The 25,271-nt window shown below is 37.1% G+C and overlaps 2 protein-coding genes across 16 annotated transcripts in view; one reads left to right on the top strand and one right to left on the bottom strand.

Moving 5' to 3' along the window:
* CASK (calcium/calmodulin dependent serine protein kinase) overlaps positions 1–25,271 on the bottom strand; it is a 389,881-nt gene that overhangs the window by 165,944 nt on the left and 198,666 nt on the right. For all 15 annotated transcript variants that reach the window (XM_073799304.1, XM_073799307.1, XM_073799309.1 and 12 more), the window contains exons 4-5: positions 22,916–22,993; positions 17,202–17,274 (exon numbers count right to left, since the gene is read on the bottom strand). In XM_073799304.1, the coding sequence (XP_073655405.1) occupies positions 17,202–17,274; positions 22,916–22,993 (151 nt within the window). The remainder of the gene's footprint in view (positions 1–17,201; positions 17,275–22,915; positions 22,994–25,271) is intronic.
* Positions 1,982–8,676, top strand: GPR82 (G protein-coupled receptor 82). Its single transcript, XM_019943601.2, has 4 exons — positions 1,982–1,996; positions 2,311–2,450; positions 5,763–5,827; positions 5,969–8,676. Exon 4 carries the CDS (start codon positions 6,003–6,005, stop codon positions 7,011–7,013), a length of 1,011 nt encoding a protein of 336 aa, XP_019799160.1. The 5' UTR covers positions 1,982–1,996; positions 2,311–2,450; positions 5,763–5,827; positions 5,969–6,002; the 3' UTR covers positions 7,014–8,676.

The raw sequence follows: 25,271 nt of genomic DNA, 5'->3' as shown, positions 1-25,271 counted from the left end.
GAAACACAGTAGGAACTCCAATAAATATTTGTGAATTGCACTGTTTAAGAAAAATACAGGGCTTCCCTGGTGGCGCAGTGGTTGAGAGTCCGCCTGCCGATGCAGGGGACACGGGTTCGTGCCCCGGTCTGGGAAGATCCCACATGCTGCACAGCAGCTGGGCCCGTGAGCCATGGCCACCAAGCCTGCGCGTCCGGAGCCTGTGCTCCGCAACGGGAGAGGCCACAATAGTGAGAGGCCCGTGTACCGCAAAAAAAAAAAAAAAAAAAAGAAAAGAAAACTACAGAGCACTAAAAACAAATCAAAATAGAGGAAGAAATGGCGAACATTACACCTATCCAGGCATTCTTGCCCGATAAATTATCAGTCATCTGACCATCGTTTTAAGCAGTACTTCTGACTCTTCTTTGGTTCAATGGTTGAGTGACATCTGTGGTAGCCAGCTTCCAAGATGGCTCCCAAAGACCATCACCTCCTGATATTTATCCCTCCCACACTGAATCACTGATGGCTTTGGGCGACCAACAGAATACTGCAGAAGTGACAGTGTTGACTTTAGAGGCTAGATCAAAAACAGGCATTGCAACTATGGCCTTGTTCTCTTTAATTACTTGCTCTGTGAGGACAGATGGCTGCATGACCTTGGGCAACTTATGCAACTTTTCTGAGGTTCACTTTTCCTCACCTTTAAAATGAAGATATTTATTTCATAGTATTTAACAGGGTATTGTGAAGACTGAATAAGACATGCATATAAAGCACGTAACAGGATGCCTGGCACATAATAGGCTTTCATTAAATGTGGCTAATACTGGTGTGGTGGTGGTAGTGGTGGTGGTAGAAGCTGCAGTAGCAGCAACTGATTGGCTGTGAGATGTGAAGGAAAGAGAGGAATCAAGGATGATTCCTAGGTTTTTGGCTTGAATAACTGAAGAAGTGATGGTGTCATCTACTGACTTCGGGGACAATAGAAGATAAGTTGTGGAGAGTAAGGACATTCTTTTTTCTTGGACCCAAGGTACTTATTAAGCCTCAAACAGGTAATACTAAAATTATCTTTCAATCACTTATAAACAGGATTCCTTTTCCATTCTTTCTTCTCTAAATTATTTTGAAGTGTTTTTTTGTTCTAAATAATTCCTTCCTGGAACATGAAAAATTGTTGAAGTAAAAATGATAGGAATTCCAGAGGTCAAATTACTCTGCAGTCAATGGCCATGTACCCCTGGATGAACCACTGTTCTTAATTAAATGATGGCAAGCACTGCAAATGCAAAGATAAATAACAGCAGAACAAAATCCAGACACTCAGGTAGTCCTCACTTTTGTTTTACAGAGAAGTATTAGCAAACATTAGGAAGGATATATGCAATCAACAAGAAATAAGATAAGCATCAGGGGTTATGAGAATTGGCAAAGTACGTTTCTTAATTTTAAATGAAGATGTACTGATAACTAAAGTGCTCGAGCTTGATGAAATTAGATTTCTGTTCCCATTCTCAGACTCCCACTGGTTTAACTACCCAAGGAAGGGTAATGTGTGATGCAGGTCTGGCTCCTCAGCTGTACACACTTAGCTTTCATTTAGTTAATAGTTCATAGACTGATTAAACAATTCTATACATAAAATTGGTTTCACAATTCTTTATATTGTAATGTAACTATTGATTTTATTTGAGGCATATTTGGTCTTCGGATTCTGGCGCTTTCCAGGATTCCCCAAATTCATTATGAAATACTCCAAACAATGTACTACTTTGAATCTGAATCGAGGCAGCACAGGACAATTTGAAGTAGAATAAGTTAGTTCATTAGTTAACCAAGATGAGACCCAAACCCCTGAATGCACTGCTCTGGGCCTCACTTCTTTATCCCCCAGCTCTATGATATTTGATTCCAGTAACCTGCTAAAGTAAGAAAACTTTGCATTTAGTTTCTCTTTATTTGTGATAAAGTTGAATTGCAAATAAGCCATCCACAACGATTTTACAGACAGGTTTGTACCAATATTTTACTGGGTTACTATGGAGTGGTTCCCTCTACCACTGTATTGTACAAAACTAACTAGTCGTGGGGATTAAACCTTTGAACTTAACTTCTGCCAAGCATGCTAATGAAGTTAAATGAGGTGTACCGGTTCATGAAATAATCAAAAGGAAGCACAGTATATATACTGTCCACTAATTTCCTCCCACTATAGAAATAGAGAAATGAGTTTGGTTTTTTTTTTGAGAAGGTAGTTGCTACATTTACTGTTAACTACTGAATTTCTTCAATACTCTGTTTAATTTCCTTTTCTTCCCACTGCAGTTCGTGTCATGCAAGAATCTATTCACGCTGACTAAAACTGAAAGATAATGGAAGAGTGATGATCAGAGAATTTAAAATCTGAAATTTAGCATCACCACCCTGAACAACAGAGCCTTGGTTGGCATAAACTACTCATACAGGTAAGACTGATCACTTTTAATTTAAAAGTTAACTCTATAAAAACTCTAACAGGACTAAACTTTAAGTTTTGAAAGCTGATCATTAAGAAAGGTCAGCATATTAATTATGTAGATAATCGTTAGTAATTGAAGTTAGAATTGTAGACTTCTTTCATTTGTCAAATTAGCAGAGGCACAATGTGTTACAGGAGTGATTCAAGACAAGACAATCTGCTGAGAGGAATGCAGTCTTGTACACATTTTCTAGAGAGCAATCCTGTATATATAATGTGATTGTTATTTGAGCTTTTAAGCTTTAGAGTATTTTCTAAATTTTAGAAAATAATTATCTAGCAGTTTTATAATCAAACTTTACTTTTAAAGGAGAGGTACACAGTAGATACAAATTTGATGTTTGGGAAGCTAAAGATGGTCAACTAGTTGTCATTTGTTATAGTGAAGGTTCCTATAGAGTTTCGATGTCATCTGTCTGATAAAGCTAGCCTCTGTGAAAGTCTTTTTACCCCTCTTCTGTTCTGAAGCATTTGCTAGTAGAAAAGCAAGGCAATGGTAATGAATAATATGAGATAACAGATGCTCTATGTGGTGGTCTAGTTTTAAAAAAAAAAAAGGAATACTATCCATTAATACAGAAGCACCACCTTTATAGATTTTAGTACATAATGCATTATCTACACAAGGCAGCGGCTAGTGTTTTTAACATCATCATAAAAGGAAGCTCCATTCCTTATGTAATATAAAAATTTACTTTGATCAGATAATTTTTTCTTAAGAAATAAACTGGCTAATTTCACTCTCTGACTGATTTTTTTTAAACATCTTTATTGGAGTATAATTGCTTTACATTGCTGTGTTAGTTTCTGCTGTATAACAAAGTGAATCAGCTATATGTACACATATATCCCCATACCTCCTCCCTCTTGCATCTCCCTCCCACCCTCCCTATCCCCCCACTAGGTGGACACAAAGCACTGAGCTGATCTCCCTGTGCTATTCGGCTGCTTCCCACTAGCTATCTATTTTACATTTGGTAGTGTATATATGTCCATGCCACTCTCTCACTGCATCCCTGATTGCTCTTTTCATGGGCAAGGTTAGTCCATTAATATTTATTTTGATGATTTCTATAATCTTGCTTTTTAAAAATATTTATTCCATATTTTAATTGATTTTTTTCTTCATTTTTGTTCCATCCCCCCACCCCCCAGTAAATTAGAATTTCAGCACTCTATTTCTAATTTTTAGGTGGTTACCTTGAAATTTTGTCATGCATGTTTAACTCGACATATACCAAAGTGAAACAGTATGTTAATCCCACTCCCAAAGAATACAAAGGCACTGGAACATCAAGTTAGATCCCACTCTTGACTTGCGTATTATTCTTGTACAGCACTTTCGTTCTGTCCTGTTTTAAATCCACAAATTTGAAATTACTCTTAAAATACATGACTATTTTGGTTTGGATTTACATAAATGTTTACGATTTTATTTGCTCATCATTCCTTTTTGCATTGCAGACCATCCTTTGGGGAGCATTTTTCTTTCTTCCTAAACTACATCCTTTAAAGTTCCTTTAGTGATAGTCTCTTGTTGATAAGTTCCCTCAGGTGGTGTTTATCTGTAAATATTTCATTTCAGCCTCAATCTTTTTTTTTAACATCTTCATTGGAGTATAATTGCTTTATAATGTTGTGTTAGTTTCTTCTGTATAACAAAATGAATCAGCTATATGTATACATATATCCCCATATCCCCTCCCTCTTGCGTCTCCCTCCCACCCTCCCTATCCCACCCCTCTAGGTGGTCACAAAGCACGGAGCTGATCTCCCCATGCGATGCAGCTACTTCCCACTAGCTATCTATTTTTACATTTGGTAGTATATATATGTCAATGCTACTCCCTCACTTCATCCCAGCTTAACCCTCCCCCTCCCCGTGTCCTCAAGTCCATTCTCTACCTCTGCGTCTTTATTCCTGTCCTGCCCCTAGGTTCTTCAGAACCATTTTTTTTAATCTGACTGATTTTTAAATCAATTCCAATTTGCCAGGCTGTACTGGATTCAGATACAATCTCACTCTGAAGCATATGGACCGTTTTCTAAATAAAAATTGCAAAGCAACAAAATAAAATGATAAAGACACTGGTAGACATTAAGGGTCTTAGTACTTGAACCTAGGGATACTCAAGCTTTCAAGCCTTTGGGTGAAGATTGGTTTAAAAAGTTATTTCAAAATTATAATGGTATATTTTGGGGAAAATCCCTATTTCTATAATCTAAGATGCAGAAAATATAATCATGATTCTGAAGAGGGGTAGAGAGTAAAATATTCCTGAGGGGCTGGGGGCATATAAGAATCTCAGAAGGCGGTGGGTAGTAAAAAGTTTTGTGTTTATCAAAAGAGAGAATGAGAAGAAAAAGATTGAGAATCCCTATTCTAGATTATAAAAGAGTGGAGAATGTGGTACTTAGAAAGGTATGGTGAAAAATACAGAGAAATGAAGCACATTCTGAATAGAGCTCATGATTTTTATTTGACCAGAATCAAAAAAGTTTTCTTACTTCCACCTGAAAGAAGTAAAGGCATGAGAAAAATAAGAATGAAAAGGAGTTTGTATTTGTACCTTTTGAAGCAAGAAATATTTAAAAATAAGACATTAAAAAAGCAAAATCACACCTGCATTTATACTGTGATTAAAATATCTTCTAAAAAAAAACTTCTCTGAAAAACCAAGATACTAAATTACACACAAAGACACATGAGGGTGCTCTAACCAACAAGCAGTAGCAACTACAGTTCTGACACAGAATCTTAAACTAGATTTTTATTGAAGTATGATAGATTATCATTAAATATTTGAAACAAGAAATTACTGATGCCATTTGGTAAAGACCCTGGGATTCTGGTGTCCATCCTTGGTCACTACACTTTCCTTCTGTTCAATTCAGGATCTTGCCTGAGTGTTTATGTAGAATTAAGTTTACTTCTGAAATATGAAAAGTGACTTTTCTAATAGTATTAGATTATAGAGAAGTTCTTTAGCCGTGAAAAGACACCATTTTGAAAAGTATTTATGTACAATTAACGTGGTAATTAAAAATCGGTCTTCTATTAACATGGCCACAAAATACTTTTGCAACACTTTCCTTTGGCTAGTATGTGCCTTAAAATTGTTTAAATTACCTTTCTAGGCTAAAAATAAGTTGTCATTTACAAACTGCCTTAAAATCTAATATAAGAATTATAAATTTCTCTAGTATAAAATAATAAATCTCAGGCACTTAACTATTTCTATCAAATTTTGTTTTTTAGACAAAGGCACCATCCACAATAATCAACTTTCTTTTATTTCAATTGGACAATCGTGATTAGAAAAGGTGAGACGGCATCTATACTTTCCCTTTTCATCCAATATATTTATGTTACTATTTTATTTTATCCAATGCTTTATAAAAAAAACTATTTAGCTGAAATACCATCTATAATTTTAATACTAAATATCTGCAATTCTGTTCTAGTTCCTGTGGCAAAATTCAAGGAAATCTGATATAAATGAGTAACAACTCAACATGTATTCAACCATCCATGATCTCTTCCATGGCTTTACCGATCATTTATACCTTCCTTTGTATCATTGGTCTCTTTGGAAATTCTCTCTCTCAGTGGGTATTTTTAACAAAAATAGCTAAGAAAACACCAACGCACATCTACCTAGCACATCTTGTGACTGCAAACTTGCTTGTGTGCAGTGCCATGCCTTTCATGGGTATCTATTTCCTGAAAGGTTTTCAATGGGAATATCAATCTGTGAAATGCAGGGTGGTCAATTTTTTGGGAACTCTATCCATGCATGTAAGTATGTTTGTCAGCCTCTTAATTTTAAGTTGGATTGCCATAAGCCGCTATGCTACCTTAATGAAAAAGGATTCCACACAAGAGACCACTTCGTGGTACGAGAAAATATTTTATGGCCAGTTACTGAAAAAATTTCGCCAGCCCAACTTTGCTAGAAAACTATGTGTTTACATATGGGTAGTTGCTCTAGGCATAATTATTCCAATTATCATATACTACTCAGTTGTGGAGGCCACAGAAGGAGAAGAGACCCTGTGCTACAATCCGCAGATGGAACTAGGAGCCATGATCTCTCAGACTGCAGGCCTCATTGGAACCACATTTATTGGATTTTCATTTTTAGTCGTACTAACATCATATTACTCTTTTGTCAATCATCTGAGAAAAATAAGGACCTGTACATCCATTACAGAGAAAGATTTGACTTATAGCTCTGTGAAAAGGCACCTTTTGGTCATCCAGATTCTACTAATAGTTTGCTTCCTTCCATATAGCATTTTTAAACCCATTTTTTTTGTTCTACACCAAGGAGCGGACTGTCAGCAATTGAATTATTTAATTGAGATAAAAAACATCCTCACCTGTCTTGCATCAGCCAGAAGTAGCACAGACCCCATTATATTTCTTTTTTTAGATAAAACATTCAAGAAGACACTATATGATCTCTTTACAAAATCTGAGTCACCACATATACAATCCTCTGGTTGATTTCTGAATGGAAAACACCACCAAACAGAAAAGTGTTCATATGAGTCTATTAGGGACCCTAAATTACATGATTAACAGGTCATAGCTTGGTTGATAATAGGCACCAAGAAAATCTCTTTGGTTTTTAAAAATAAACAAACAAGCAAATATAAAACTCACTTTACGGTTCTACTTATAGTGAAAGTTGAGATGGCAGAGAGTTAAGAGGCAAAAGTCAAACATATTGAAAGGATCCCACTGCATATAAAACCAACAGACCATTTTCTGTTTAAACTCAACCATGGATGCTTCTATTCAAAACACAATACGTCACAACTATAGGATAAAGAAGCAAATGGTTTATGACTTTTCTACTTTTTGGGAGTTAGAATACAAGGGTCCATCTATGGGTAATGTCTTGTTGGTAGCTTTAAAAATGAGTAAAAGAAAAAAGTGAATAAGGAATTTCCTCATTTAAGTCCTATCTGAATGTATGAATAATGTACTACAAAAATCCAAGGTTTTATTTCATGAACACATTATTTATTTGGTGTTATCTGGTTCATGATCCTGGGAGAAGCAACATTCATTGATTCCAGTATTTATTAAGTAGATGTTATTTATAAATATGCTTAAATATTTGGATTAGGCTTTGTCAAAATAAAAATGAATATAATGTCATTACATGCTGATCTTCATCACGTTTTGTATATTTTCCTCTGTTTTCAATATAAATAATGTTATTAATGACAAACAGTACCTAGCATGTAAATATGTTTAATTAATTTCTGTGAAATAAATGAATGAATGATAGGCAGTATAATAGTATCGTCGCTGCAAGACTGGTCTCTGGAGTTAGAGTCCCTAGATTCAATACTAGTTCCACCTCTTATTTAGCTGGACAATCTTAGGCAAATCACCCACTTTAAGTGTTAAGTTCTTCATTTGTAGAATGAAAAAATACTATGTAATTCATAAGTACTATGATTAAACCAGATGATTTTACTATTATGAGTAGCTATCCTTTACTAAGTACTTGCTATTGTGCCAGGCACTCTGCTTACATGTATTATTTGAATCATCACAACCCTAATGTATGCCAATTTACTGATGAAAAAACTGAAGTGCATAGTTAAATAAGTCACCCAAATTTTCTCCAATATCTAAGTAAATATTTAAAGGGTAAGCCTTTCTGAATGGTCATTTCTTTCTTCCATGCAATCTTGTCACAGTAAGACAAATGATGATGGGTATATTCTGTATTATATATATTATAATTTAAAATAAAAAAGAATGTGTGCTTTATCTTCCTAAAGAGATCATAAGCACCTTTGGAGCTTTAGTCTCTTTTCTATTTCTACTCCTATGGTACTTGCATTCTCTCTGCTCAGATAAGAACCAAACATAAACAGCTGAATAAAACTGAAGTTGAATAAACCTTAACTGTAACCTGCTACTTCGTTAGAGACTGCTTAAAGACTCATTTATTCTCTACATGGTAATTTCTTCAGTGCTCAAAAAGTTTCAAGTTCACATGGCACTTCTAAGCCTTTAACCTCATAGCATGTTTCGTTCTAGAATTTAAAATATAGAAACAATTCACTATACAGATTCCCCAAGAGCCATGTGCTCAAAATCACTAGAGGTTTTCCCAACAAATCTGTGCAATTTTCATTAAAAAAGAATAGAAAACAGTAAATATTTTTTCTCCTTTTTTACTTCAATGTTTAACTGAGAGAAGAAAATGTTCAGAGAAACATCAGAAAAAACACATGCTGGCTTCAAATATTTACAGTATACAACTATTCTTTTATAGTAGCAATCTTATTTCTGTCCTATTATTTTTAATTTGCAGAGATGAACGAAGACCTGGGAACTCCAGGTGACTCCCTAAGTGCTGGCTGTAAACAGGGGTGTCCAATCTAGTAATTTCATAGACATGAGAATCACATAATAACTCAACGTCGACCAGGAGACTTCCCAAGACATCCAGCTTTCTCCACAGTTAGAGCAATACTTTTATTCTTACATAAATTTTAAAACCAGAACTCATTAGACTAAGAGGAATTGAGAAGATGATCAATAGTTTTAATTTAACATAAGCAGTACTGTATTAAATCTCACTGTACTTAGGAGTTCTAAAGATATATGTAACTTGTAAAAAGCATTACTAAAAAAACCACTTTATATCACCACTATTTAAATAAAAGATAAAAGATATTACACCAAAGTAGAGCTTCCTACATTTAAAAAAGGCAGGAAAAAAGATATGCAATTTCTCAAGTTACTCATTCTGATAGACAACTTCTGTTTTAATTCTCTGTACTGAGCGTATTAATCACCACGTTTATCTTTATACCATAGATGCTTTCGTGAATAGGTGATTGTAAATTATGTTGAATTTTCTGTGTAATTGAAGTACTGCCTATTTAATGTCATGGCAAATACTTTACATAAGGTATCCCTTTCTAAATTTACCCTAACTTTAAAGTGTGAATTTCAGAAAAACAATGTTTTTAATGTGTCCGTGAGTTATAGTCAAACACAATTTCAGAAACCTCAAATTTTGACTTAAAGATCAACAAGATTATATCTTAACAGGCATGATAAATGTTTCTTTCCCCCTTTATCCTTTCATATATACACTCCCATCAAGGCAACTTGCAAACTATTAATCAGGAATATGTACCATTAAGACTAGACCAGCAAAATTAAGGATGTACTACTCAACCTGAAAGTGAGTTTCTATTCTGTGAGTAGAAGAGGAAGATGTTGAAGAAGGAAAAAATTTTCCTCTACCCCTGTAGGTTCTCCTGGCTGGTCTAAGAGTTAAATTGACATGAGACAGATTAACAGGAGAAAAAACAAATTAAATTATGTACCTATGGGGGTTCCATAGGAATATGAGGCCCAAGGACAATCTGGGCAATTGGAACTTATATGCCATCTGAGAGAGGAGAAGGAGGTAGGGGTTTGGGACTTCAAAGGGGAGGAAGGCAACTCACATGGAGATAGAAAAACAAATGTTTGGTAAACAAGTGCTTGCTACTCCATGCAAAGACAATGGAACACAGAGAGGACTTTGGTGTCCCCAGCCTGCTCAGCTCCCCCACCATACCAGCTCATCTTCTTTGCAGACATCTCTGGTGATAGTACTCTTCCTAGACCAGGCCCTTTAAATTCCTTCAGGCGCTTAAGGAGGAGGTAAAAAGAAAAATTTCCTGAATCTTTCGTTTCTTAAAACCAACCAGCGCCAAATAGTCTTCAAGCCAAAGAGATACATTTTGGGGGTGGCAAGTTTTGTTCCCCTACAATGTCAACCCTGTTCTGATTTGGTAAGGATGACTGCAGCCCACCCCTGGCTTTGCAGTCTGCAGGGTGGAAAGTTGTTATGAACAAATGTGTGAAGACAGGTTGAAAGGAAATCTTGCTTGGCAAACCACAAAGGGAGCACAGAGGGACACTGGTAATTTGCTAAGCATTTCAATCCTGCAGCCCAATGCCATGAACCTTCTCTGACTGCCCCCAAATTCAAAGTGAGTTGATATCAGTGTCAAGAGTTACTACAGCTAGAAAGGTTTTATACCTGACAGCACAAATGCTCTGGCTGTATCATACATGCTTGCTACCGTTGGCTAAAAAGGAAAGGAGCAGTGAAAGGATTCACATCTGTTAAGCAAAAGAAACAGTCATTCTTTTCTTTTCAAATCAAGGAGTTGATTTTTTTTGAACGGGGGTGGGTGGAAAAAGAGAAGCAAAATCATCTTAAATTTATCTTGTATTTCTAAGCATTAAAACCCTACTTTCAAGCTGAACATGTACATTATGCTCACAACAACCTTACGAAAGTAACGCAGAAGGTAAGTCTGTGTGCTTATTATAATAAAGAACAGAATAAGTAAGTTTTCATTTTAAGGAGAATTTCAATATTTTATATAAACATGAGGGACTCTTGGGAGTTGTGGTAAGAGATGTAAAAGAAATGTCAAGAGCAATAGAGGAAGAAATACCATAAGAAATCCACAATGCTATGGCAACTAGCGTGATCTGATGAACACCCATTTATAATGAAGTCTGGCCCTAAGCTGGTGAAAGGAGAACTGATACCATAAGGGGACCAGAGAGCAGCCAGGCGTGTTCACGGGTTAGCAAGGAAAACCATTTAAAGGAAGCACACACAGAAATGCTTGGGCGGAGGCTCCTGGCTGAGCGGCTGTGAGACTGGGGTTTTGCAGTTCTGAGAACTAAAAACGGAGCCCCCAAACCTCCTGGGCACAGGCCCTATTCAGAATAGAAAGTGACTGTGTGTACAGCAGTTTGCTCTCAAAGAAGCTGCTTAACTTCAACTTTGTTTATTAAAACAGTACATCAGTAGGTCAGAACCACAGAAAGGTCTACGGCTTGCTTGTCTCTCCACGCCCAGGTGATGCTTTGTGAGGCTGTCTCTGGGAGTCAGGAGAGACAAGAAAATTTCAACTTTCACTGCTTAACAGAGCAAGTGAAGGCAGGCAAGGAGCCAGGAGTTGCATTTACCTTGAAAACTGTTCTATTTCTTTCTAAAGTACTTTTAATTTAGGGGTGAGAGGAAGAAAACACTGAAACATAATGAAAGTTACCACATCCTTTCATAAGAAAAAAAGGAATAAAATACATGCCTTAATTAATGCCTGTAGGGAGTCAAAACATGAGAAATATGCCATTATGACAGTGGGTCTCAACTGGGGGTGATTTTTGTGCCCCAGGGGACATTTGACAATGTCTGGAGACATTTTTGAGTGTCACAATTGGGGGGAAATGCTACTGGCATGTAGTGGGTAGAGGCTGGGTAGAGGCAACAACAACACAGGACAGCCTCCCACAACAAAGTGCCTGGCCCCAAATGTGCATGGTTGTTGGGAGATGCTGTACTATGATGACACACCTTCTCAAATGTCAAAGGATTATATAGTTATTTTTTACACAATTTCATGTGAAACTGCTTCTCGAAAGCGAGCAGTTTCCACTACAGGTCACATGGCACCATATACTCAAATCTAACCTGATATAACCAAACATTTTTAGACTCAGGTATTATGATTTCAAAAAGAAATGCATACCAAGTAAAGAAAAAAGTATTATTAATATAATGTTAGGACCTTTGGGAAACCCAATGCTTTTGGATCAATATCAAGAACTTGGGGTGGGGGGGAGGTGAAGGAGGGAGGGAAGGAGAGAGAGAGAGAACCAGAACCAGGGAGAAAATGAGAATATTCTTGGCTAGCTGAAACAGATGATTAAATAATCTAAATATTTCTCAAAGGAATGGAACGCTCCAATGGTCTTCTATTTTCTTTACTAAGTATAAGGGAAGAAAATTTTGACAAAAACTACAGAAACCAAAATCTACATACAGAAGAAATCTATTCAGACAAGTCACTGAATATACAATATCTGAATGTGAAGAAAAGCTACTAGGCTGCAAAATTAGTTGTTTTAGCAAAAACAGTAACAACACATCAAGTGAAATTTTAAATTATTAGCCATGTGAAATGTATTGTTATTAAAGATCACTACATTGGAAAACCCCTATAATAAGGCCCTGAATGAAACTACTTTGGGTTACCTAAATTACTGAAATTATATTAGTAAATCCTGTTGACACAACCTTCAAATATATCTGGAAATCTACTTTTTTTACCACCTCCTTGCTACCACTCTGGTCCTGCCAGGCAGGAGCATCTCCTGTTTCCCAAGTTCCACCCTTGAGCCCCTATTCAATGTATTACCAACAAAGCAACGTAGTCCTGTTACCGTGGAAAGTCAGATCATAGTCCATCTTTGTTCAGAACTCTCTGGTGAATCCTCATTTCTGTCAGAGTATAAGTCAAAGTCCCTCCTCTCCTTTCCTCTCTAACCTCATCTACTATCCACTCTCCCCTTTGCTCACTGCACCTCAGCCATACTGGCCTCCTTGCTCTTGCTCAAAAGGGCACTTATGCTCCTGCCTTAGTGCCTTTACACTGGCTGTTCTTTTACCCAGAACCCTCCTCCTTCGATGTCAGTTAGTGCACTCTCTCTCTCTCCTTCGAGTCCTTGCCAGAGGTCAGGTTCTCAATGTGGTCTGCTTGATCACCCTATTTAGAATTGCAACCCCTTCTCCAGCAGTCCCTACCTACCCCTTTGGCTGCTCTCTTTTTTTCTGTAGTTCTTTTCACCTTCTAACCTACTACACAGTTGACTTCCTTATGCTCAGTGATCAGTGTCTGTCTTCCTGAACTAGAAAGTCAGCTCCACTGGGGCAGTGATTTTGTCTGTTTTGTTCATTGATGTAGCTCCGGTTCCTAGAATAGTGCCTGACACATAGTAGGCACTCGATACAAATTTTTGGATGCACGTCTTAAGAAAAATACACCCGAGTTCAAATTTACCAATTAGCTAAATGTGAGTATTACATTTACCCATGCGAAATGTATAGATTTCAGGTACTGAAATATAAAGAATATCAACAATAATGTGTGCTCTGTGTTGAAAGTCTGCTTCCCAACTCAACAATGGTGCCTTTTCTGGTGGTTTCTTCTTATTAACTTGCAGTTTCAGAATCACTTCTCTCTTCCCTTCCTTAGAATGTTTCTGGATGCTTCCTCAAAATTATCTGGCATGTGCTTTAGACACAATAAACAAATTTATTAAAATCCAACACAAAACTAACTTTGAGCCTTTGCACACACTATCCTGTTGCTTGAAACATCCTCTCATCCCAGTGTAACTCCGCCATGACTCAAGACTAGGCTCAAATGTAACTTCCTCCATGACGTTTCTCTGACTCTGTCTTTTAATTATATTTACCATCCCGTACCTTGGACGATAATTATTTGTTTTGTCTATCTGTGAAGATGGCCACAAACAAGTTCTCCTATTCTTGTGCACATAGGTTGCTCCTCCAACTAAAAGGTGCAACTTATTTTTCCTCCTCTTGAATCCAGGCTACTCTTGTGACATTTTGACTAACAGAATGCAGAGGACAGGACACAGTGCCAATTCCAGGTCGAGGCTTCAAGAGGCCTGGTAACTTCCATTTTTGTTCCTTTGGTGCCATGAGACACTGTCCTGCTAGAAAAATGGGCCATGAAGGGGGGAGAAAGACAAAGAGAGAAATGTTCTGCATGAGAGACTATGAAGAGGGCCTAGCCAGCTTCCAGCTGTTCTATTCACTTCTGCTGAGATGCCAGAAAAGTGAGTGAAGCCTTTGTGGATACTAACCATGCCGCCTTAGCCAACAGCCTGTGAAACAGAATCAGGCAGTCCCCATCAAGCTCTGCTCAACTGCAGAACTGAGAGCAAATAAATGGCGCTTGTTGTTGCAAGTCACTGTGTGTTATTCCGTAGTTGCTGGTAACAGATACACTATCTCATCTCTCTACTGAGACCATAATAATGCCTTTAGGGCTCCAAGCACAGTATACTGCATGAAGTAGGCACTCGGATATTTGTTGAATAAATCAATCGAATGTAAGTTAGAAGGTGAAGCACAGCATTCAAACATAACTACTTTGGGATTTTATTTGGTTTTGGATTGTCATTATATCAAATACCATGGCTAATCAAAAAGCTGACTATATTATTGAAAGTATTACAGTAGAGTACGCTGTCAATCATTTATCATATGATATTGATATAATTACCTTTCAAGAACAGAATTCAAAATAAAATTGCTTCTTACAACTTAATAACAAAAACCCAATCTGATTAAAAAATGGGCAGAGGATCTGAATAGACATTTTTCCAAAGACAGACAGATAGTACATGTACATGAAAAGATGTTCAATATTACTAATCATCAGGGAAATTCAAATCAAAACCACAATGAGATGTCACCTCACACCTGTTAGAATGGCTATCATCAAAAAGATAAGAAATAATAAGTGTTGGTGAGGATGTAGGAAAAAAGGGAACCCTCATATACCATTGGTGGAAATGTAAATTGGTGTGGCCACTCTGGAAAACAGTATGGAGTTTCCTCAAAAAAACTAAAAGCAGAACTACCATATGATCGAGCAGTTCTACTTCTGAGTATTTATCTGAAGAAAACAAAAACACTAATTTGAAAACGCTAAAAGAAAAAACACTATGTGTACCTCCCACATCACTGCAGCATTATTTACAATAGCCAAGATATGGAAACAACCTAAGTGTCCATTGATGGATGAATGAACAAAGAAGATGTAGTGTGTACACACACACACACACATATACATACACAGTGGAATACTACTCAGTCATAAAAAAGAACAAACTCTTGCCCTTATGACAATGTGGATGGACCTTGAGGGTATTATGTTAAGTGAATTAGTCAGATACAGACAAATACCCTATGATTTCATTTACACGCCGAATCTAAAAATCAGAACAAATGAACAAACAAAACAAAACTCAGAGACAGAGAAACCAGAATGGTGGCTGCCAGAGGTGAAGGGGGTTGGGTGGACAAAATGGGTGAAGCAGGTAAGAGGTACAAACTTCCAGCCATAAAATAAACAAGTCAGGGGGATGTAATGTACAGCCTGGTGACTAGTCAATAATATTATATTGCACATTTTGTAACTTTGTATGGTGACAGAGAGTAACTAGACTTACTGTGGTGATCATTTCACAGTGTACACATATATCAAGTCATTATGCTGTATACCTGAAACTAATATAATGTTAAACGTTAATTATATCTCAATTTTAAAAATTTGCCTCTTGAGCAGAAGTGTTTTTAACACAATGCTACTCTATGAACTAAGAATCTGTTTTACACATTTTAAGTTTTCAAATTGTCTTTTTTTTTTTTGGCCATGCCGGATGACATGTGGGATCCCAGTTTCCCAACCAGGGATCAAACCCGCGCCCTCTGCAGTGGAAGCACGGAGTCTCAAACACTGGACCACGAGGGAAGTCCCTCAAATTGTCATTTTTGTCATTATATATAAGGAGATATACTTCACTCTGTATACATGCATTTTCTTACATTAATTAAGTGCAAAAGAATGACACAGCACGTTGCTATCATTGACCATTCCCTCCCCCCTTTATCTTTCTACACTTCTTATTCTCTTTGTTTGCATAACTGAAGAATATTTCCTTATAAAAGTGCTATGTATCCATTGGGCTGTTAATGTTGAGTGGCGATAATAATATCATTTTCCTATCACCACATTTGAAAAGAATAAGACATTTTACAACTAATTTACACTAATGTGTATTCTGTGCATTTCTCCAATTATTTTTCATTGCTATTATAACATTCTACCAGATTGATCTGGAATTGCTCATGCTTTCCCTCAGCTTTTAACCACAAGAATTTCAGTTAAAATTTCCCAAACGTTATAGAAAATTTAACTAAATTCTACTTAATTTTCTTAACCATTAAAATACATTAAAGGAGCCACGCCTTTGATAATACATCTTGAGGGAAGGAGAGCGCCATATCTGTGGATGTTGCGGGTTAGAGAGAGGCCAGTGACAAAACAGGAGCATGTGAAAGTAGACAACAGGGCCAGAGAGACCACAGGGGCTCTTAGTGACTCGAGGTCTTGAAAGGGGGTAGGCATCAGGAGGAAGGCCCATGGCTTCCTTTCTTGCATGCCTCCATGTCCTACCTGACACCTTATAAGCCAGGGACTGACAGTTCTCATAAACTTGATACTGGGATTAAACAGGCATAAAGATTGAATAATGGTAATATTCATATTCCTAAGGGTACAAACTATATTGCATTTATAATTACTATTTCAGACTATTTTTAAAAACTCTGCAAAGAAAATAAAATGCTGACTATTCTACATTGCAACATTAAGAAAATATAAGTGTGTGATGAACTTTTACTATATAAACCAAATTCTAATTTCCCCCCAATTAACTTAGTATAGGATATTGTTTGGTTCTTCCTATTTGTTGGATTTTCACACTTCTCTCTTACACACATAATGGCAAAGGAGGAATAACAGAATTTTAGAATGTGTGTACATTTTAATAAAAATAAGGAAATTGAAATGATAAAAAAGTGTTCCTATTAAGAACTAGTACAACTCTCCACATATAAACCAGTTAAACAAATTTTTATTTGTAAGTAAAATTAACTTTAAGATACTCTTTATAAGAACACTAAAGAAAAATTTCTAATTCTTATCATTGCTATAAGTTAGTTTCTATTCACAAATATTAAAGTTAGTGATAAAAATGACTTACCTTCACATCCCTGTGAATTATGTTGTTATCATGACAATAGCGTAGAGCTTCCAGTATCTGTCTCATGTAATGACTGTAGAAAAACAAAAGAAATCTAAAACTGTAAAAAAAAAAAACCCTTATATTTTTAAAACTTAATGTACAGTGTCCCTAGTTTATAACTCCCACCTTCATACTCACTGCCCACAGACACTTTTCATTTGAGTAGACAAGATTGGTGGAATGTGCACCTTAGTAATGAAAAAGTTGGCAGATGCATAAGTTTATGAGCTTTATAAAGAATTAATGCGTTCTGTATTTTCTGAGATATCTAAGTCAAAGGAATTTCACACAGTTCATAACTAAAATAGCTCTGCAAACTAAAAATTCAAGCTTAAAACATGAAAAAGTTTTCTGACACTCAGTTAATTCTACTTAGTTACACTGGATTGCTATTAAGTGACCAGTGCTCAGAGGTACACCAAGGATTCTGACTAAAGCGGTGGGAACCTTTTATCTGCCAGCAGAGGCTGGCTCTCTGTCTTATTTCCATTTAGCTTTAAGGACAAACAAGAAAGAAGAACCCTCTTATGCCTCTACAATTTCTTTTTGCAACATAATCAAGTTTTAGTTGGCGCATCCTTGAACAAAGCAGAGTTCCTTCTGGGCCTAAGTCCTAGGAAGTCAAACTCCTCACAAGGTCAGCAGGGTCCACAGAGGCTCCGCACTGGGTCCAGGTGAAGAACAGAGGAGGAGCGAGCATTTTAAAGAACAGTCCTTAAAAATGGGCTTCCCTGGTGGCGCAGTGGCTGAGAGTTCGCCTGCTGATGCAGGGGACGCGGGTTCGTGCCCCGGTCCGGGAGAAGAACAGAGGAGGAGCGAGCATTTTAAAGAACAGTCCTTAAAAATGGGCTTCCCTGGTGGCGCAGTGGCTGAGAGTTCACCTGCCGATGCAGGGGACGCGGGTTCGTGCCCCGGTCCGGGAGAATCCCCCATGCCGTGGAGCGGCTGGGCCTGTGAGCCATGGCCGCTGAGCCTGCGCGTCCAGAGCCTGTGCTCCGCAACAGGAGAGGCCACAACAGTGAGAGGCCCGCGTACCGCCAAAAAAAAAAAAAAAAAAAAAAAAGGTAACAGAGTCAACTAGCCACAGGGTGTGACAAGAGCAGTTCATTCAGCATTACTTCAGAACTTACTTCGATTTCCTTCCCTCCATTCTGAAATTCTTCTGTAATCCCACTGTTTCTTCTTTGAGGGTCTTTTTCATCTTCTCTTCCTCTGAATTTTATTCCCTTCATATCTGTCATTTTCTCCCTACTATCCCTCTTCCTTTCTCACTTTCCCCTTTTCCTTCCCAACTAGCCATGACACAGAAATGCAATATACTTAACATTAATTATTGCTTAGTATTTATTGCATTTTGTTTTTTTTCTATCCAGATCTTTTATTCCCCACACTTTAAAATAAAAACTAAATAATTTAATGGTACTTACAAATGACCTTGTGTGTGTGCTTGTGACTCAAGACCAAAAAAAATTTTCTCCACTCCTGCTTTAAAATTAAGACATTTCCATTGAGTTCCCTCTTTGGTATGCTACTATCTAGCCAAACTCACATCAATGTCCCTCTAATTAGCATATGCATTATTTCATGTATTAGAATTGATCAGAAGGTTCTAGTTTAAAAATGAAAGGCAGGGGAAAAAAAACCCCAGGCTTTGTTCCTGTACTTATCATTGTCTCCTCACAACTGGGCTCTAAGCAGAAGGAGCCAGGCTCCTGCAGTTGTGATGTCCAATTTTTCTTACTTTGCAAATGTACACATGGCGGGTCACGGTCACATACTCTTTGCCTGGGCCAGTGCAGTTGAAATTAACTTTCTGTTTAAGTTAGGGGTTCTTAACTTGGTGTTGTGGCCCTTTCCTGGTTCAAATCATGCTTTGGAGGATCTGTGACCCCCTGAAATGGCAGAGATAACAAGTGTGAAAAACTCTAGTTTCTAAAAACTCTAAAGCATGCTACAAAGGTTAAGTCTATTATTATCAAATTTAGTCAAGATTTAGGAACAGCCTATTTGTGCATCTAGGTGTGAACACTGGAATAGTAGGTAAGTTTAAGTTAGGTAATATGGACCTAGCTTATACCTAACAGCACAACTACTCTGGATACTTAGCACTAGGACAGCCACTTCTATCCTTAGCCTGAAGAAAATTCTAAAAAAAAAATTCTTATCTCAAAAAGAAAAAACCTCAATGAATGAGCATTTTTAAATCCGAATACTCAATTATTTAACCCAAATATACATACATATTAGAATTTCTGTGGGGGCAGGGTAGAATTTTTTTCCCCCAAATATAACATATTTAAACTGATCTTTCTCCACCCTCCCAGTCATGACCCTTGGGAGGCTGTGCATGTGAATAGTGTGCAAGCAGACTACAGAACCAAAATCCACCCATATACATTCTAGAGAGTTGCTGACTAAACTTTAATCAAAAAGCTTCATTTCATGAAGCATCATGGTGGCCTATACTTTCAGAGAAACTCATCAATATCTATGTTTGTCTCCATCCCTAAGGATCAGGAATGATGATAACTCTGTGGAAAGAAAAGAGCTGGCCAGCAATCCTCACTTCCTTTGGAAGGAGGTATTTTGGAGGTGGAAGAAAAGAAGGGAGGTGACTCAGCCTACTCTCTTTGGCAACTCTGGGCAAAAAAAGACTACACTTAAAAAAGCTCTTTGCTAAGCTGAAGAAAGCTTATCTCTGGAATTCCCTTTACAGAATGTTCCTGGCTAAGGACTACCTATGATAAACAGAACCCAGGATCTCTGAGGCATGAATAGCTTCCTGAAAGATGTCATGTAAGCTATACAACTCTCCAGGATACACAATGGAGATGTTTCATAATTTAAATGCTCCCCTCTGTGTGTGGAATCTCACAAACCTCACGTAGAGACCTCATCTATTCTGGGCCAGAGGTGCATTTCTGATGCAGGAAGGAATGAAGTGAGGAGCTGCCCTTAAAAGGCCCAGAGCTCTGTTTGCTTCAGCTGAGCCTTTTGATTGCTCGTATCCTTATAACTGTTTAGTAAAGCCTGGTGCTAGGGAAGAATATCTCTCTGATTTGTGAGAGTTTGATTTGATAATCTGATCCTATATGTTAGCCTGCTCCACAACTCACCACCTCTGAAAGAACAGAGGTAATCACTAATTGGGTTGTAAGGACTGAACGCAGTTTTCTTTCATGTCATGCTTTGCTGCTCCTCTTGACGCTCAGCCAGTTGGAGAAAAACAACATTATCAATATGATTACTTGGTGTCTCAGAGTCTTCTTGCAATTGGTCTCACTAGAATAACTAATGCAAGCTGAATTTTCCAACAAAAAATCACAGAATCAGAGAGAAGGAAGGTAGAAGTCACCTGGTTGAACGCTCTAAACCAAAGGAAGGATTTACGTGCCCTTGTTACATGGTCATTGGTACTCTGCAGTAGGGGACATACATAATCATACTTTCTGAGGCCACTCCCTTTTGTCATTTTTAGGAAGGGTTTTTAATCAATTGTGCCAAACCACTCTCTATGCAGTGTCACTTACTGATCCCAATACTACTCTTTTCTGGTCCATTCTGGAAAGTTCCTTTCATAAAATCACCATTTTAACAGCAATATAGGTAGATCTTAAAATCAACAGGCTTGATTGATATACAATCATCTTGATATATATAAACATCTAACTTTTCTATAAATCTCAAGATTGGGAGAGAACTCAAGTCATTTCACTGTATGACATCACCTCTACAACACTACTATTCTCCCTATCCTAACATCTAGTCCAGTGGCAGAGACAGGCTCAAAGTTAAGGAAAAGTGATAGGGATGAGTAGGGAACAGAGTAAAAGTGTTACTGGTTTAACATCAACTCTGACAGCCTATATGCCAGGTACCCCAGTGTTTTTGTGGTTCCAAAAGGAAAACGTCATCTTCCTCCATCAAGCTTCACTATTTTATAAAATCAACATCTAGAATTTTTAGTTTTCCCTATTTGATGCTGCTGTTGAAAGATATCAATATGGGAAAATACAAAACTCAAATTCTTCTTTTTTTTTTTGTGGTACGCGGGCCTCTCACTGCCGTGGCCTCTCCTGTCGCGGAGCACAGGCTCCGGACGTGCAGGCCCAGCGGCCACGGCTCACAGGCCCAGCTGCTCCGCGGCACGCGGGATCCTCCCAGACCGGGGCACGAACCCACAACCCCTGCACCGGCAGGCGGACCCCCAACCACTGCGCCACCAGGGAAGCACCAAACTCAAATTCTTAAAGAAATAAATATGAACAATGATATGCAAAAGTCTGAGAGTTTCATTTAGTAGAAGAAAGTGGTTTACCTCTGTGTCATAAGAAAAATCAAGACAGCATTGACTACTTTTGGTATTAAAGAATGCTTTTTAATTCTGAAACACAATACAAAATAAAAATTTTTAACTGTGATAAGAATTCAAAACAAGAGTAAAATGGGATTAAAAAAAAAAGAAAACCCTAGAATATGCTTCAGTGAACATGGCACAAAAGAAAAAGGATATTTAGCCTCAGTTCTACCATGAATACATCAGGAGTTAAAAGAAGGAATTAAAGTTAGTATATATAAACTCTCATTTGCTTCTTCTCCCTAGCACCAGGAGTACAAAACAGCAGCTACCTACAATTGAGTATATTCTTTATCTTGTGTTATAGCTATGGCTGCTCCATCTCCTGAGACTGGGGACCTTGCTTCTCAGTGAGGAGAAGGCAGGGCAAAGAATTTGAAGAAAGTCAAGCCATTCTAAGCTTAAAGTCGCATGAAATAGTCTCTAAGCTATTTTCAGTCATATCTGTCCATTGTGCCATAATTATAAAAAGAATGATAGGAGGGAGAAAGTTATAATCATTTAATGGTAACTATTTCTCAAATGGTAGAAAGTTTTAATAAATCCTAATAGGTTTGTGGGTTTGAACCCTTCAACATACTATGGTTAGTGACTGAGGAGGGATGCTGTACCCCAGGTATTAAAAAGGCAATTTATTGGAGTGGGTATTTATGATATGGTTGTCACCAAAACAGAAAGTTGTACTGCTTCAAATCTACAAGCAAGTGGCCCAGTGCATGGCTCTTGTGATTTTTCATATTAAATCCTTATTTTGAGTCATTAGTTCTTTACAAGAACTCCTACACTTGGAACAATGGTGGCTACTTGATTGGGAGATCAAACACTGGCCTGAAGCAAATATATTCAGCAGAAAAACTGTGCTTTTATTTCTGTTCCTTCTACTGTTCTATGCTTTTTCTCAGATTAACTGGTCACCTAACAATTTGCTATCACTAGAAGGCAAACTGAAGAACTAATGAGGCACATCTGCTAAAAACCAAAAATCAAACACACAAAAAGACCCAAGTTTAGTTCTACACGGTTCCTGAGCTATCAAATTCCTCCTTGTATAAAAGTCATCAGAAATGGAAAAGATAGCAGTAGTGAAGTTAAACTGTAAATCCATATAAATAGATCAATTCATTGTTCAATATTTTGCATTTCCAGTCACTGTTTGGTTCCACTAATGCACATTAAAAGAGAGATGCTCCTTGTAAGAAAGAGTGGCAGTATGCTCGTCATCAGTTCAAAGAGCAGGCCACTTCATGTGATTTCCTTGTCATTTCCTTCTTTTACTTCTACCTTTACTTCTGGGGAGTTCATACAAATTACATACCTGGCCACAGCTTCACTGTATACAAAACCAGCGTCAGCTCGTTTTACAATTTCAAAACACAGATCCGCTCCATCCATACTGTAGAGAAATGTGAAAAAGAATATAAGGAAAGAGAAAATTTCAGGAAGTAAACATTGAAAGTGAATACATTGTAACTAAGTTTTTAGTTGACTTACAGCTAAAGATTATAATAAATTATTTAAATCTCCTTTCTTTTGATGAAAAATAGACATAAATTATAAAGGACATTATAACCATCTTAACACTGAAAATCTACAGGGGGAAAAAACAGGAAGAACAAGCAAATGGTAGCATCAAATAACATAAAGTGTGGGAAACTGCCTATAAATTTTCTTTAGGTTATCACAACAAAAAGTCTCAGAAAAGGGCAATGTTGGGGGTTGTGGCATATTTTTGAATCAAATTCCAAAATTGTATCTAGTCACATCATGTAATATTTTAAGAATACAACAACGATTCTAAAACATTTAGCTATAGTTATCGCCACTAAAAGGGAATTCAAGCTATATACTGTGAAAGGAAAAAAATAATTAGCTAATCCATAATTTATTTTTGTTTATACTTCCATTACCAAAGTTAACTGCTACAAACATACTCTAACACACTGATGTGCTGGTGACGCAGGGTTACTATCTTGCCTCCAAACTTAAAATGGTTCTCTATTTCTCACCAGATCAGTAAGGTTTCTTGTTGTCTAAGCCATACCTTGCTTCTTCTACCTACCCTGTCTAATGACTTTTCAAGAATAACTCACTCTCTACGCAGATTAGTCTTACACTACTCCCTGAATATACCATTTTGTTTCTTTTTCTGCCACACATTTCTGTATATATTGTTTCTCACACTCAAAACCTACCTTAATTAAAGGTTCCATTCCAATCTCACCTTCCCCAGGAAGGCCTCTCAACGATTACCAGTCACATTAAGGCCTTCTTTTGCTTAAATTCTATAACAACTCTATATAGCCCATATTATAACATTTAGCACTTACACAGAAACATATTTATGTGTATACATGAAACTTTTGCCAGATTATTACATATATCAATGAATAGTTAGCTAACATTTTCATAATGCTTTAAGTCTTATAAAGTGTTTTCAAATCCAGTATCTCATTCATTCGTTTATTTAGTAGCTCAGGAACCAAAATACCTGTTGCAGGTTTTATACTGAGGAAATAGACTTCCAGAAGGGAAAGCAAAGGAACTAACTATTCATTACTATTACCTATAATTAATAACTAATCCATTAATAATAATTAATAAACATTACTAACTAATATTACTATTCATCAAGTATCATGGAAAGCATTCCTTGTTATATCTCCCTTCATTCTTACCATCATCCCATGAGGTCAGCATCCTTCTCGTTCTCAAACAAGTTGTCTAAGTGAGTAGACAAGTATGTTACAGGGACAGAATTCAAATCCCTATCTATATTTAATGTTCTTTCCATTATCTACAGCTACACCTACTAGGTGTGCAAGGAACAAATGTACACATTCAAGCTCAACAGTTCAAAAATAGGGTGAAGTCCTAAAGAACAAGTATATTTTATATTTTCAACATACTCCCACCCAAAACCTGGCAGAATACTATGCACACAGTAAATATTTAATGAATAGTTTATTTAAATCTTGGTGTGGTTTTACGTAAATGAAAATACTTTCACATTTTTACAAGGCTTTACAAATTTTACCTAGTTTTCATTTCACAGCCAACGAACTTTTTCCAACGTCAAATAGGATTTTTTCTCCAAAATAATTTTTATGATGGCTCAGTCTACTCTGAAGTATGGCAGTGCCCATTTTGCACAATCAGAAATAAAGCCCGGATGAACACGGTCATGTATCTTTGTGAACAACCCTGATCATTTGCTGCAGTATAAGTCCTACCAGCAGAGTTGCTAGGTCAAGGGGCACAGACAATAATACTTTTGATACATACACTACTGGAAATATTTTAACAATTTATACTGCCACTACTGGGTGTGAAAGTGTTCTTTCCTCTACCTTGCCTCTATTAGGATGACTATTCTTTTTAATCTTTGCCAATCAGATAGGAGGAAAAAAGTCACTCATGATTGCTTTCATTTACATTTCCTTGCCTACTAAAGAGGCTGAATATTTCTCATTTCTTTGTGTTGTGGGGAGAAAAAAAGCACTATTTTTAAAGCTGGCTGCAGTTTAAGCTGGTTGGTTGATCTGTGAAGACTAAAAACACACAGTGAGGGAATTACAGTTTTGTTTAGGCATTTTCCTTTTTAATTGCAAAATGTGAGGATAAGCACTATTCAACTTAGAAGAGAGAAGAGTTAGGCAAAGGAGAGAGCTAAA

The sequence above is a fragment of the Tursiops truncatus genome, chromosome X, assembly GCF_011762595.2.
Source record: "Tursiops truncatus isolate mTurTru1 chromosome X, mTurTru1.mat.Y, whole genome shotgun sequence".
In the NCBI taxonomy this organism is placed as follows: domain Eukaryota; kingdom Metazoa; phylum Chordata; class Mammalia; order Artiodactyla; family Delphinidae; genus Tursiops; species Tursiops truncatus.
This window is presented reverse-complemented; position numbering and strand designations above follow the sequence as displayed.

Coding starts and splice junctions, on each gene's coding strand:
- GPR82 (XM_019943601.2), top strand. CDS start 6,003: ATGAGTAACAACTCAACATGTATTCAACCATCCATGATCTCTTCCATG.